Source organism: Heteronotia binoei, chromosome 2, assembly GCF_032191835.1.
Source record: "Heteronotia binoei isolate CCM8104 ecotype False Entrance Well chromosome 2, APGP_CSIRO_Hbin_v1, whole genome shotgun sequence".
Taxonomy (NCBI): Eukaryota; Metazoa; Chordata; class Lepidosauria; order Squamata; family Gekkonidae; genus Heteronotia; species Heteronotia binoei.
The window spans coordinates 173,323,470-173,339,673 of NC_083224.1; the positions used below are offsets into that span (position 1 = coordinate 173,323,470).

At 45.0% G+C, this 16,204-nt stretch overlaps 1 protein-coding gene across 1 annotated transcript in view; it reads right to left on the reverse strand.

The window, feature by feature from the left end:
• Window positions 1–16,204, reverse strand: part of ASTN1 (astrotactin 1) — a 287,830-nt gene that overhangs the window by 38,561 nt on the left and 233,065 nt on the right. The window contains 3 exon segments of the mRNA XM_060233049.1: window positions 7,505–7,632; window positions 9,558–9,752; window positions 11,036–11,202. Coding sequence (XP_060089032.1) covers window positions 7,505–7,632; window positions 9,558–9,752; window positions 11,036–11,202 — 490 coding nt within the window.

The following is a 16,204-nucleotide window of genomic DNA, read 5'->3' on the forward strand; positions in this document are numbered from 1 at the left end:
TCCCAGACTGGCTCTCTACAAATGCTTGTTCATCTAGAATAGCCAAATTCTTTAACCTTTGGTTTCATTACTGTGGAAGGCAATGGAAATCAGCACTGAGACACGACATACTTCTAGCATGTTTAGCATTTGACTTGAGATATGTTCAACCAGATCTGACAGCTAGAAGAAGAGAACACTGTTGCAAACCACTTTGCGTCCTCATTAATTAATTAATAAACATTAATTACTAAACTGTACAGCTATTTTTGGAATGTGCTTATTCAGGTTGCTGGTCAATAGATGCAGTTTAATTTATATTGTATCCTGACGATCACTTCACCGTACAAAGCAGGGGCATTCCAGTCTAGCACACTGAAAGAGAAGCTTATTTTTATGTAAAAGAGATTTTTTTTTGAGGGGGGGGAATGAGTGACTGGCTTCCTGCATCCCACCCTTGAGTCTGTCAAAAATGTAAACTGGCCCTCATTTAGAAACATTTTAGGGCCAATCCAGTCCGTATTCACATCATTTCGTGTAAAAAGTTTTAAGATCTGGACACACCTGCTAATGTTGTATGTAAAGTGCTGCCGAGGGCACAGGACCTATTCCAAGATGATCCTTTCTCATACTGTACTTGTTCTTTGCTATTGTGGATTTCTCTTGGATGCTAACAGACACCTGCTTACTTCTCTCCCTGCAGTGGGTGTGCTGAAGAAGGAATTATACAGACTTTCAGTCAGGAGCTGTCTTGTTCTAACCTGGAACATGTCTTTAATGCCATCAAGCAATTGACACTTTTGCCAATCAAACATAAAGTCTGGCTTTCAGTAGGCAGTGTTAATTACTTTAGTCTGACAAGAATGGCAGGAATTAACCCTCAAATTGAAATGGGATTCACACCCTCTCTGCCTTTCCCAGATCTGTTAATTGCTTTAAGTTCACACTGTCCAATAGAACCTGTGAATTAGAGGTGATCCAAAATTTGCAGTCAGTCCACTTAGTGGTGGGCCAAGCATCATCCATGTGACGGGAAAACCCCTCTCTCATTAGAGCTTTTTTAGATGTTACAATAACGCATTCCGATATGCTTACCAGTAGGGATGGCCATGAACCAGCTCACAAACTAAAGTTCATGACAAATTTTGTCTGGTTTGTGGTTCACCAAGTGAAGTTCATAGCAGGTCAGTTGGCACAAACTTTCCAAGAACTTTCAAGCTGTTTGTGGCAGTTTGTGAATAGATACATTTCCAGATAGACTGTTTCCACTCATTCTAAATGCTTACCAAACTTCAGAACAACAGTGGGGCAGACCTTGGAGGGAGTATAGAGGGAACTTTGCTACATCTTTGATGTGTCTAGCTTACCCAGGATCTGTTCTACAGATTCCTGAACCTCCTGAAACTGTGCCTGCAGGCCCTATTCCACTCTGCCCTCCAAGGTTTTCACAACACCTGGAGAGGCCTTGATCTCTTTCTGGTAACCTGCCACCAAGGGCTTTTTTTGTAGCAGGAACTCCTTTGCATATTAGGCCACCCCCCCCCCCAATGTAGCTAATCCTCCAAGAGCTTACAGGGATCTTAGTACGGGGCCTACTGTAAGCTCCAGGAGGATTGGCTACATCAGGGGTGTGTGGCCTAATATGCAAAGAAGTTCCTGCTACAAAAAAGTCCTGCTGCAGCCACCACCTGACCTTTGTAGGAATTTCCCACTGGGAAGCTCAGGATTCCCAGCTTCCAAGTTCTGAGGCTTTGCCTCTGTGTCTCCCACTGTCCAGCATCTGGCCACCATGGGAACCATTTATTGCCTTGTGTACCCCTAGAGGAACAGCCACTTGCCAACTGCCTACCTTCTCCCTGGTGCTCCTTTTAAAATAGCATGTCTAAGATGGTGGAGATCTATGTGGCACAGAGGACCACTACCACCATCTAAAGTTATAAAGTATTTATTAAGAGGAAAATGTTCACAAGCATACTTTTAGCACAACACCAGACTGAACAAGGGATTCAAAAGAAATGGGTAAAACACAATTCCTCTGTCCCTCTCTCTGTACATGCCCTATCAAATGTTAAAATATAGGACAGGAAGATACAGATCTCAACAGAGCACCATTACAGATCTCAACAGAGCTTCCTCCATCTCTTCAGGCCAGCACATGGTCAATAGCTGCCTCCTCTAGACCTCAGTTAACAGTTCTGTCTCCTCAGATGGACTCAGCCAAAAAGAACTCTTCCTTGTTGCTTCCAGGAGTTCAATCTTCTCCCTTCTCCTTCTCAAGATTTTTATTTTCTCCATCTCTTCAAGCCAGGTCAAGGATGCTTTTCCTGATAACTCCAGAAATTTCCTTCCTGAAGTTCTTCTAGTATTTAATTCCTCCAAATCTTTGTTCCCTGCTTGGACCATCCTGTTGTCTAGACCTATTAGCATTTGTATGAAGGTGGCCTGAGGTAAGTCTGAAAAGCAATTGAACTGACTTCCCCACTTCCTACCTGTTCTCTGCTTAGAGAGAGAAAAGAAACTTTAAAAACTCAGAGCAAAGATTTTGCTTATTTCAAACCTCCAAAGGGGAAAAAAATGCATTTATTCTAATGGGGAATTGGTGGTATCATTGTGCAATTGGTATGTGTTCTATTGTAATGTCTAAAAAGCATGGAAGCACCTTAACAGGAGGGCAGCACCTCCCGCACACACCCCAGACACTATGTAAATTTTGTATCCCACTTTCTAAACATTCAAACCGGCTTATGAGCAGAACTAAAAAATCTACAGAAAACTGATAAAATAAAAAACAACCTTTTTTTAAAAAAAAGTTCTTAACAAATTCCAGAATTGTTTGCAGCCAGAAGCAAGCCCAAGCCAAAAATGCACTGGATTTGATTTGAGACTCCACCAAGAAAAGCACAAAAGAACAAGACTGATTTACACCATTTATTAAACTTAACTAGGGCATCCTGGGCACAACCTCAGATGCCTGATGCAATAAATGAGTTAACTAGGACTGACTAATTAAAACTTACCTGCGCCACTTATTAATCTTACACCCCTCCTCTTACGGTGAGTTCTCTAAAAGGCTGCCCAACTGAATTTGCCATGCCTTGTTTTTTTCCTTGCATCAGATTTTGCACACGATGCCCATCAGGTATTCAATGTAAGGATTCCAGTGATGATCACAAGCCTTTGGACCATTCAGCTGCAAATAGCTACCTTGGGTATCTTCGGATATCTCAGGATGCCTGACCACTTTCCCACTTTTTTTTTTTTTTTTGCAGAGTTAAGGAGATTTGGAAGGCTACCTGGAGAGCCATTCAGCGCTGGCTGAAGGATCTGTTAACCTGTTCCAGGGATCATCTCCTTCCCTGATAAATACCCCTATCTTTCCTGTCACTGTGGCTTCCTCTATCCTTGGGAACAAACTGGAAGGTTACTGGATTATCTCAGTGACCTCGATTAGTCCCATAGCATCATTTTGGAAACTTGCTTCCTGTTCCTAGATTTTTCTCAAGTCGTGTCTCAGACAGTTCATGTAAGACAATAGTAGGGCTTTTTTTTTAATAACAGGAACTCCTCTGCACATTAGGCCATACCCCCCTGATGTAGCCAATCCACCAAGATCTTACAGTAGGCCCTGTAATAAAAGCTGCAGTACTGTAGTATGAACTGTCTGCTCACGACCTGAGTTTGATCCCAGCAGAAGCTGGCTCAAGGTTGACTCAGCCTTCCATCCTTCGGAGCTCAGTAAAATGAGTACCCATCTTGCTGGGGGGGAAGTGTAGATGACTGGGGAAGGCAATGGCAAACCACCCCATAGAAAAGTCTGCCGTGAAAATGTTGTGATGCGATGTCACCCCAAAGTCGGAAATGACTGGTGTTTGCACAGGTGACTATCTTTACCTTTTTTAAGCTCTTGGAGGATTGGCTACATCAGGGGTGTGATACCTAATATGCAAAGGAGGTCCTGCTACAAAAAGAGCCCTGGACAATACCATTCTCAGGGATCTGAATTGTGTGGCCAGAAGTAACCACATTTGATGGGCTGGGTTTTCTCTTTGCGTTGTCATGGAATGAACATGCATTGACCTTATTCTGCTTTTTGGGGGGGGGGGGGTGTAAGATCACAGTTACTCAAAATCTTCTCCTCCTTGGTTATTTCTTATGACTTTTCCTGCAACACCTCTGGGAATGTACACCCCTCTTGGGCTTTGCAAATGTTGGTTTCCGACCAAGGAAAGCAATTGTGTGCTACTTAACAGCTGCTTACCCTCATCCAATTTCCCGGGCAATGCCCAGCTTGGATTGCTTTAAAGCGGCCACACTAGCCAACATATTTAATTGAAGAAGACGCCTAATTAAATGATGCCTCCGACAGCAAGAAATGCGGAGATGGAGATGGGAGGAGACAGGGGGATGAGGGGAGGCGGTGAGGAAGGCTGGGGTGGGGAGTGGGAAGAAGGGAAAGACTAATTACACCAAAGGAAGATCGGTGGGTCAGCAACTCTTTGGTAATTAAAGTACAACTTGAAAGGAGTTTGCTTCTGCTTGTTTCTTTCCCTCAGCCCAGGCCCCGCTTCTGAAGATAACAAGACCCTCCCTTGATTTTTTGCCGCAAGGCCAGTCCCCAAGGCACAGCCCTGCTGCGTTAATTTCTCCACTAATTATATTTTTAATGAGCTGTCCTGTGTGCACAGCAGGCAGAGCATTTCGAGATGCGTTCCTGTGGGGAAGCTTTGGCCTCAGCCCACGCCAAGGGGTGTGAATGCAGGCACTAAAGAGGCTGGGGGGCACTCTGGATTTGTGAATGCCAGCTGCAGGGGAGGAGGGCACAGGGTGGTCAGAAATGGAGAAATACAGAAAAAGTCCAGGGGCAGCTCTGTACTTACTCCACAGAGGTCCCCCCCACTCCATGCTTCAGACATTCAAGGCTCACTAGCATTTCGAAACCTGAATCCTATAATCCTAAGGCAGCAGGATGGTAAAAGACTATCTGGGGTCACCAGGTAGGGTTGCCAGGTTGTCACAATGCATCAGCAGGAGGAAAAAAACTATGTCATTGACTCCATGATGTCATTTCCAGGCAAATCCCGGAAGTGACATCACACCCAGCCAGTGGCATTCTAGGAAACTCATACATCTCTATATTTAGTTTTTTCTTCCTGTCATTGCACTGATCAGCTGTGGGCAATTGGGTGCAGTGGTGGTGGATTGCCCCTGCCACCTGGAAACAGGCAATGCTAAGTTTGGGCTCTCTGCAGACTTATTCAAGGTTTACCATACACGTGGTACAGAATGAGGTGGGAACGCAGCAGCAGAGACCATGAGACTGGAGTTTGTCACTTCAGACAGCTGGGCAATCACAGAGAACGAATGTAACATCAAGCTGGGAGGGCTAGAGCTGCTCTCCTTCTTGTGCTACTTTCATTTTGTGTAGCCCATTGCTACATATAAGATTCTCCAGGAGGCAAATAAGGAGCTCTCTGGGGCTGTATCAGGCCAGGAAAACAGTGTGGGAAGGTTGGCTCTCCCTGTGTACCATGGTCCCTATCTAAATCAGACCAACATCTATCTGGAAACTAGATTTTGAGTACAGAATTTGAAGAGCAGATATGTCAACAGGACCCAGAGTGGGCACAAGGGCTAAGCAGCATGTCAATCAGCCCTAAGGCATCCATTTCCTAAAAATAAGCATTAAGTACAACCTCCATTTTGCTGTCTTGATGTCTTTTAAAAATGACTTTTTGTTTCCAGCCTTCCAGTGACTAAAGAAACTAGAGATGGTTGACTTCTTTATTCTTTGGAGCTATTCTGTTCTCCAGACATGCTCTTGATGCCAGAAGAGTTTGAGTCTGCTTAGCTGGAGAGGAGATGACTGAGAGGTGATATGATCACCATCTTCAAGTACTTGAAGTGCTGTCATATAGAGGATGGTGCAGAGCTGTTTTCTGTTGCCCCAGAAGATCCAACTAGAACCATGTGAAACATGAGGAAGAACTTCCTGACAGTTAGAGCAGTTCCTCAGTGGAAAAGGCTTTCTCGGGAGGTGGTGGACTCTCCTTCTTTGGAGGTTTTTAAACAGAGGCTAGATGGTCATCTGACAGCAATGCTGATTCTATGAACTTAAGCAGATCATGAGAAGGAGGGCAGGAAGGGTTGCATCACTGCTTAGTTCTTGTAGCCCTTTCTTACACACCCAGGGAAATTCTGATTTCCACTTTGGGGTCAGGCAGCCATTTTTTCCCGGACCAGTTTGGCCAGAGATCCTGGAGGTTTTTTGCTACCTTCTGGGCATGGAACAGGGGACACTGCCTATTTGTGTGAGTGTGTGAATTGCCTGCATTGTGCAGGGAATTGGTCTAGATGACCCTGAAGGTCCCTTCCAACTCTATGATTCTATGACCCCATCGCAAATCGTCAAGATTCTATAAAAATGTTAGCATCTCCTACCAGCATTGGCTTTAGAGTTTGCAGAGATGGTACAAGCTCACCATTCAGGAAGTGGGTGGAGCACAGGAATGAGCATCTTGCCTGAATGAGCCTCCCAAGAGAGAGTGAAAACAGGTAGCGGTCCCTTACCTTCCCAAAAGGTGTACCAGACAATAACGGTACGACATCTATACAGACACAACGTCTCAAGTTTTCTTTTCCTTGAAATTAAATGGTGAGTGCTCATCTTTTAATCTCACCTTGATTAAAATTTGCTAGGATTACCAAAGGGGTGTTATGCGCTTATGTGTTTCACAAATTAAAGTGCTTCGGGGACAGCTACATTACACAAGCCACCAGTTGATCGAGTCTGCTGCAAGCAATTGCTTTCTGTGCAATTATCAGGCACGCTCCTTGAGGAGTGTGATCTTTCATTCATCAAGGTATGAGGTTGATGCAGCTCTTCATCCCCCCCCCCCCCCAGCAGCTTGTTTGGGAGAACACAAGAGACCACGGTCCCTTTGAATTGCATTTACTTCAATGCGCTCAGCAACCAATCCCTTTAAAGTGCATCTTTCTTCTTCAAAAGTGATTATGGGGGAAAAACCAGAACCTCTTTGCTCAGCATTTCTGCTTCTCCCCAAGAGTAATGCCTGATCTGCTTATTTTGGTGAATAAAATCAAGCTTTTATAGCTTTTTTTTTTTAAACAAAAAAAAAATTACAGTCTTCTGGGAGGAGCTAGCAAAGCACAAGGAGAATAAATTGGCCGACTTCCTTTCTCACGCATCACTGGCAGAACGGTTGCTTTTAATTATTTAAATGTTATTTCATTCTCGTCCCATCTGTGTCACCCTAATGTTGAATCCAAATAACCTTCCTCGAGAGAAAGGTGTCCGAGGGACAAATGGCAATTGAATCGCATTCCTCAGAAGACACTTCCTAGCACAGCTTATTAAATTTCTTGGCCACCTTCCAGTGTGTACCCTCCTCAGAACTGCTGCAGTAGTCAAACTTCACCTGGTTTGCTAAAGTCATTTGCATTCCTGCGCTGGGTAGCTATGATAGTGGACCACAAGCTGGAGCCTGTAATGGCTCAGAAGGCTCACCGGTTAAGAAATCTGGGTCAGGAGTGGGCTCCGAAAGTTCTTCTTGACACTGGTTCTCAAGCGGGACAGTGGCCAACACTAGCCCATCTGGAAGCTGCTGCTCCAAACCACGGGCAAAGTTATTCTGCCTGAACAAACCCAGAGATAGAGAGAGAGAGAAATGTGAATGTAAGTCAAAGAGAAAAGGGGAAGGTTCAAAATACAGAGCTGAGATAAAGCAATCTGCCTGAAAGCAACTTTCTACCATGTCATTAGCAGCTTAACATCCCAGATTAGCCTGATCTCACCATAGTTTGGAAGCTAAGAAGGTTGGGACCAATGTTCCCTCTAAGCTGCAGAGTCTTGTGAGCAAAAATTCGACTTTGTGAGTTACTGTTATTAAAGTTGAGAGCTACTGGCATTAAAGTTGTGAGCTACTGCACAAATTACTGTGCTCTGGGGCCATTTTTCCTGAGCTAAGACAAAAATGTGTGAGCTGAAGGCTAAAAATCTGGGAGCTAGCTCACGCTAACTCATCTCAGAGGGAACACTGGTTGGGACTTGGATGGGTAGACCGCGAAGGAAGAATGAGGGTGGCTATGCAGAGGAAAGCAATAGCAAGCCACCTCTGCCAACCTTTTGCCTTAAAACCGCTCTGGTCCTGGGGTCACAATGAGTTGGCTGCAACCTGACAGCACACCATTATTTTTAACTCTGTATGCAAGCTCCATGCTGCTGCTCTCTCCTGGCCTTCTGATTCTTACAGATGTAGAGAATTAACAGATGGAAGAAGGAGAGGAGGAGGAGGAGGAAATGGATTCATACCCTGCCCTCATCTTGCAGTGGCTCCTTTTTTGCTGTTGGTAGCTTTATGGGTTGTTTTAATATTGATGGTTTTTGTGACTGCTGTTTTTATGATGGAAGAAGAAGAAGAAGAAGAAGAAGAAAAAGAAGAAGAATTGAAGATTTATACCCCGTCCTTCTCTCTGAATTAGAGACTCAGAGTGCCTTACAATCTCCTTTACCTTCTCCCCCCACAACAAATACACTGTGAGGTGGGTGGGCCTGAGAGGGCTCTCACAGCAGCCCCAAGGCCATTCCAGCAGCTGCAAGTGGAGGAGTGGGGAATCAAACCCGGTTCTCTCAGATAAGAGTCCATGCACTTAATCACTACACCAAACTGCTTACTGTTTGTTGCTTTAAATCTAAGCTGCTTCAAGCAGGTCTCCAAAGAGGTGGCATACAGATGTTCTAAATAAATACATCTTTGGGTTGAAATCTATGACATTTACATTCATATGTTTGTCTTGCATTTGCATTCTTGTCAGCGTTTCACTATAGACTATGTTTCTCCCCATGTTTATTGTAAACCATTTTCCTCCTTTGGCAAATGCAGCTTCCAGGATTGCTTTGTCAGAAACAATGGTGTGTATTGGGAGGGGGGGGGGTGTTAACTCCTTTCTCCCCTATCATTTCTTCTGGAAAAAGCATTTCTACACTGTTTTAACTGCAACTGTAGAAAAGTTATGGGTACCCATATTATTTTTTCTACAACAGGAGTAAAAGAGCTCAGGGGTAGAGTTTTCCAGCAAGAAAATGGCAGAAGGGATAATATTTCTCACGTCATTCTTCTCCTTGATAAACCATCCTGAAGGCTGCATTTGCAAAAGGAAAAAAAAATGATTTAAAATAAAACATGGAATAAACCATAACACTGAACCCTCTGTCACCCACTGTGGTAAAAGTTTGCCCTAATTAGTTTTCTCCAATCATTCTCCAAAGCCTAAATGTCCCTGACTCATACATCCTGAGGAAAAACCCACCCCTCTGAGGAAAGGAGGAAAGAGAAAAATCAGAATTCTGCACAGGTCTGTATAACCAGAGTTGCCCATATTCATCTCTACCCCAGCTTCTCCCATTCCCCTCTTCTCTCTCCATTGTGACAATTCAGAATATAACTTCCTCAGGGCAAGGTATTGCCTAATTTACTTCTGCCATTAACACACCAAGAACTCTGTACAAATCATAAACAACCAGTGGCCTGGAAACCAAGTGGAAAGGATAAATCCCTCACCTGAATGTCCCTTTCAGCACCTGCCCAGGTGCCACCTCATGGGTTTGATTGTTGTAACCGTAAAACATCTCCCCGAAGAGAGTTTGGTTCATCGGCTGCTCTCGGCTCTCATCGCAATCCCCGCCCTCTGGACAAGACTCGGAGATTAACTGGCACGATCGGCCATCCACACCAAGTTTGTAATCCTCGATGCACCTGCCAAAGGAAGACCATTATGGCTTATTGTGATGCCTGGCCTTGGAGGAGGCTCCTGCACATTCAAAGGAGCAAAGTGGGGAAAGAAAAACAACCTCCACTTCACAGCTGCAAAAGACACAGGAACTCTTTGGTGCCATAAGTAATAAAAACCAGGCTGTTCAGCATGAGGGAAGGGAGAAAAAGGGGGGTTCAGCCCACTTCATGCGATTCAAACTTTCATCTTTCAGGAAATCCTTTCCTCATGGATTTGTCCACAGAGGAGCTCCCATGTGTTGCAGAGGATTCTGGGGCATGAGCTATGGTCTTATGGTACAATCTGAACCTCATCATTGCCTCAAGTGAACTGACAGCGCCCCCTAGGATGTACCCCAAACTCCCTCACAATTGCACATGCATGAGGGAAGACTGGTCGTGTTGAGCAAGCTGCTTTGCTGGGAAGCTTCTCTACCATTAATAATCTACTAACTGAAAAATCGCCGTTCAGCTTCCAAGCAGCTCTAGGGTCCCCCAGAGCAGAATTTGGAAATCAGCGGTCTCCGTTACATGGGAGGGAGCCTACAACAAGAGGCAGCATCTCAGGGTTTCTGCAGCCGTCTCCCATGGCTAAAACCAAACGCTGTGGAAACAACCATTTTGCCGAGGTGACTTTTTAGCAAAACATTGAGCTCTTCTATGCCACCCATGTCATCTGAAATTGCACTGATTTCTTCACTCGTTTTTACGGGCCATCCAGGTGACACTGGATGAGACAGTGCACTTCAGTAATACAGTGCATTTCAGTAATTTTGTGACACAGAGACAGGCAATGGCAAGCCACCTCTGAACATCTCTTGCCTTGAAACCTCCACAGGATTGCCACAAGTCAGATGTGATGGCAACCTTGATGGCAAACCCCCCCCCCCCATGTAGCAGGATCTTACATGTGGGAATGGATTATTTTGGGGCACACAGCACTTCTGTAAGCACCATGTAGAACCTCTATTTCAATTTTGCTAGCAACTGAATGCTAAAAACAAATGAATGAGCCATGCAAAAGGATGATTAATATAGAACCAACCTTTTCCCAGATTCAGTCAAGTCCTGTCAATCACTTGGCCATCTCGCGTAAGCAGCTACAAGTCCACCTTGCTTAATCTATTACAGGTAAGGACACTTCCAAAAAGTTCTCAATCTGAATTTCTCCCTAAATCATCAGATTTTGAAATACCTGATTTTGTTTCCAAGGCAACCCCAAATGGGGTTCAACAAAAGATGCTCCATTCCCCAGCACTGGCACTCACCCACAGAACATCAGAATATTATACAGAGTCGCGTCTTCGGGGAGAGGCACCATCTGCTGCAGGCAGAGTTGCTCGCAGCCACCATTGAATCCATCAGAGCAGTCCACACCGATGTGGCGATCATAGCAGCCTGTGCCGTCTTTCATGGGACTGAGACTGGTGGGGCACTGGCAGGGCAGAAAGCAAGAAGCACGTGGTCGGTTAGCCACTGGTCCAGCATGAATGATTTCACCTACCTATTTATTTCATTTATATCCTGCCTTCCTCTCCCATAGAGACACAAAGGCTGTGGTCAGACAAGCAGTTTGATCTGATGTAGTTGCTGTTATCTTCCGGATTTAAAGTGCACAATCAGACAGCAACCTCTGCCTCTCGTTCTCCAGTCGTGGGAAATCCCTTCTACCCCATCTTCGAATCAGAGTTATTAGGTACCAGGGAAAGTCCAGTCTTTAAGGATATCAGCGCTTTCGCCCCACATTTCTGGATGTCTCAACTCCGCTGTTGTGATCTCAAGCCAACAGAAGTATGAACCATCCAGTCAGGGGTCGTTTTGTAGAAAAATAGATGGTGGAGCTCATTAGCATAACTCATTAGCATATGCCACCCCCCACACCAGCCAAAAGCAACCTGACACAAAAAAGGAGAGCCTCGGGCGAGTGAGGCCTGCTTAGGCTGGCTAGAGATCCAGCCAGCCCAAGCAGGCCTCGCTCACCTGGGGCTCTCCTTGGTCACCCCCGCCAAAAGGCTCGCAAGACACCGCCACCCAAAATCACTTAAGAAGTGGAGAAAGGGTGGCATGGGCTTCTCCAAGTGTTAATGAGGATTACTGGGAGTGTAGCAAAGCTTCTGGTGGCTGACTGGCTGGCTGCCCACTCTCTTAATCCAGGGATTGTTGTGCAGCTGCACCTACTATTCAATTGACAAGGTAGGTGGGGAGGAGGGGGTGTCAGAAAGCTTCAAGAGCTGCACTCTTGTGAGCTTCTGCTGAATTCAAGACCTGCTTCCAGTCCATTTCCACACATACCCCCTTTTGATCAGGTAGCAATGTGTGCATAAGTGCATAATTGCCCCTGGGCCATCAATCGCTGCTTGTGTGTTTAATTTTTTTTTTTTACAGATTACAGACATTCTCTGTCTTTCTCTCTCTCTCTCTCCTCAAGACTGTGTTTTTCTTAAGAAAACCTTCAAAGAAGTTTCAAAAAACACTTTCCCCATGCTACACTACATATCCCAGCAGCCTCCTCCAGCAATCCCATTGGCTACCAGCCGCCTCCATCCTGCCAGGAATTTGTGATTTTAGAAGTTTTATTAGTTTCAAGGAATTAGGAATAGGGAGTAGGAAGGAATAAGAAATAAAGATTACAAATCAATCTTAATCTGCATAAAAATACTTTCAAAGAATACTACATCTGCAATACTTTCTTAAAATACATAAATTGTCACATATTGTTGTCCCTAAACTATGCATCATCAACATTTTGATATTTTATATTATAAATCTTTTTGTTAAAATATCTATTAAAATTGACATTTCCCATAAAGGCAATCTTGTAATGCAGAATACAGGGAAAAGGAGATATACGTTCACACCAGAGAATCTTTGAAAGCAGGAATTTGAACTGCTTTCTGTATGTGCTTATGGTCCCAGGTCTCTCAGCAAGCTTCCATAGCAAGAACTGAGATTTGAACCTGGGTCCTGCAGGTCCTTGCCCAACATTCTTGCCACTCTACCATGCTGGATTCTTTGGTGCTTTGCTGATTCACGCAACACTGATCCCAACGCACAGTGGCACGATCATACCTCCACAGCTTGCCGGCTTGTGGCACCAAACCTCACTGCGTCTTCAGGCCAGGCAGTTCAAGTTTGCCAAGAAAAGCCCCAACTAGAACCCCACCCTTTCTTCCTCAGAATCATCAATCAGATCTTGGTTGCCTCCTTTGCAATTTCCTGCATCTCAGCTTGGGGAAAACTCACCTCACCTTTCCTCCTCCTCCACATTCCTGCGATCGATCGATCGTTCCCTGGCTCAAGCTCATAACCTTGCAGCTATCTCTTTCTCTCTATGTATGTATTCAACGGCCAAATCTCAGTTTACCTTCTTTCACCCTCGCAATGCTCTCGTTATTTCTCACGCCTAGCACTCTGTCGTGTTTCTGCTCACTCTTCTTGCAGTTCCCCCCAAACCTGGATGCCACGCCTCCCTTTGGAGGCGTTCACCCACACTCATTTCATCTTTTCAGGTACCAGGGCTGGCCCTAGACTATCTGGCACCCAAGGCATGGCTCACTTCTGCCTCCCCCCGCACTGATAATGTCACCGAGTCACATGAGGGGTGCCCAATTTGGTGCCCCCAGAAGGCCAGCGTCCTAGGCAATTGTCTAGTTAGCCTAGTGGCAGGGCCAGCCCTGTCCAGCTTGCATGGTTGGAGCGGTCACTTCATCGGTTTAGCATGCAGAAGGCCCCAAGGTCAATCCCCAGCATCTCCTGTTTAAAGGATCCGGCAGTGAGTGATATGAAAGACCTCTACCAGAGACCTGCTGCTGGTCACAGCGGAGACCATAACAGACTACTGGGTCTCAGTATAATGCTGTTTCATCCGCCTGTTGCTTTATAGTGATCTAGGGACCATCTGTGATTTCTGGCAATACGTGGAAGAGGTTGTGTGTCTATGTGGGCAGTTGGCTCCTCGATGCAGGATAGCAGACTAGAACACCGCAGGGGTATTCCAGAGCAATTGCTCTGCATCAATACATTGGCTAATAGTTCTGAGCATGGATACGCAGTTGCCAATCCATTTGGTTTGTGTCCTCCTCATGCACAGCGATCACAGGAGTCAAACTGCGACAGAGTGATCTGAACCGCTCAAATAACTTGGACTTCTTTCTTCCTTTTTTGGGTGTTCTGCAACCACCTTCTCCTTGCCATCAAGTCTTAAAAGGTACATTTTAAAAAGGCAAACAAAAAGGCTGTCGGCATTATATGGACACATTTCTTTGCTGTCTGTGCACTTTACTATTAGTTGTTGTATTCTATTTACTTGATTTAGAGCACACCTTTCCCCCCGGTGGGGACATAAAGTGATTTATGTTGTTCTCCTCTTCACTTTTATTTTACCCTCACAACAATCCTGTGAAGTAGGTTAGGCAGAGAGAGTGCGAGTGGCCCAAAGTCACCCAGAAAGGTTCCATGGCAGAGTGAGGATTCAACCGTGTGTCTCCAAGATCTCAGTCAGACATTCTAACCACTACACCGCACTATGACACTGGAACTCACTGAATGGCTATCCATATCCAGATCAATTTGTACACATGCATGTTATGCATAGTCTCATGGGAGTAGGGTTGCCAACCTCCAGGTGGCACCTGGAGATCTCCAGCTAGTACAATTGCTTTCCAGATGACCAAGATCAGTTCCCCTGCAGAAAATGGCTGCTTTGGAAGATGGATTCTATGGCATTATGTCCTGCTGAGGTCCCTCCCCTCCTCCAACCCCACCCTGCATAATCACCAAAGGGTCCCTCCTCCAACCCCAACCCCACCCTGCATAATCACCAAAGGGTGATTAACATGTGGAATTCACTGCCACAGGAGGTGGTGGCGGCCACAAGTATAGCCACCTTCAAGAAGGGTTTAGATAAAAATATGGAGCACAGGTCCATCAGTGGCTATTAGCCACAGTGTATGTGTGTATATAAAATTTTTTGCCACTGTGTGACACAGAGTGTTGGACTTGATGGGCCGTTGGCCTGATCCAACATGGCTTCTCTTATGTTCTTATGCTTCACTCCAAACATCTCCAGATGTTTCCCAACCTGGATCTGGCAACGCTACATGGGAGTTACAGTTTCTTTCCCTTCCCAGGTTAAAAAAAAAAGGTATTAAACCATCAACTAAAAGACATACATCTCAGGACTTGCTGTAGCACAATGTTCATGGTTCATGGTGTCACCGCTGGCTTCTAAAAGAAATGGCACAGGCAAGCCATGAGCCCATAGCGCTGCGCAACGGTAAAGCTGCTTGCCGTTGTGGTTGAGCCAATATAAACGGAAGAATTCTGTGCATCTAAATATAAAAGAAATCTAATAACTCTTCATTATTTTATACACAACTATTTCCATGTAGTTCTTGAAATTTATAAGCTTCCGCCATCAAATTACTGTTAGTAATTTGATGGTGGAAGCTTATGAATTTCAAGAGCTACATGGAAACAACTGTGTATAAAATAATGAGGAGTTATTGTATTTCTTTAATATTTAGATGCACAGAATTCTTCCATTTATATTAGTTGGGTTATACAGTGTTCCCCCTTTCTCTTGTGCAACTGTGTTCGAGCCAGACATCAAATAGCAATATAATCCAGCATGTGGTTCACTTCACATGTAACGGAGGGGGTGTGATCAATGCATGCTGATCACCTTTACATCAAAGTTCTCACCATCCTTAGTTCTGAGAATTTCAGGTGTTTTACAAGTGCTTTCCTTGCATCCTTCTTAGCTCACTGCAGTGGGCTTAGAAGCACTGCTTAGGATTGCAATCTTAGCCATGCCTCTACTATCTCCAGTTATTCTCAGGTGAAACAGCATGCCTGCAGTGAACTTGGAACACAAAAACCGTACATAAGAAAATGGCTGCACTTTCGTTTAGGCAGTCAGTCACCAAAAAGATGGTGCAAAAACTGGATTGTTCAAGGCTTGTTTCCTTCCCATCTTTCTACCTTCTACTACCTTTGAATAATAGTATAAAGACGTCACTTAAGAATACTGAATATACTGCTGATAATACAGCCTCCAAAGTGCTGATTGTTTGAGAGTGGGTTTCACGGATCCATTTTGCTAGTAAGGGTGCTTTCTTCTAGGGAAGGCTCCTTTCAGTAAAGGAAAGGGCCTCTGCTAGACTGCTAGCGGAATGGTCCTGCGGGATCCAACCCTGTGCTTTCAACTGGATCTCTTTGCCGCACAAAGTGGAAACGACCTGCAGATTGTCCTCCCACCCCCGTCTTGTGCTCATGCAGTGTTAACAGAGGATCTGTTTTCTGAAATGCATTTTCCCTCTCGCTGTTCTGGTGACTGACGCTCACACAACAGGACACAGGTTGTGTGCTGACATTAATTCGGCAATTTCCAAAACAAACAGCCCCCTGCGGACTCACTAGGTTCTCATCCTGCCCCG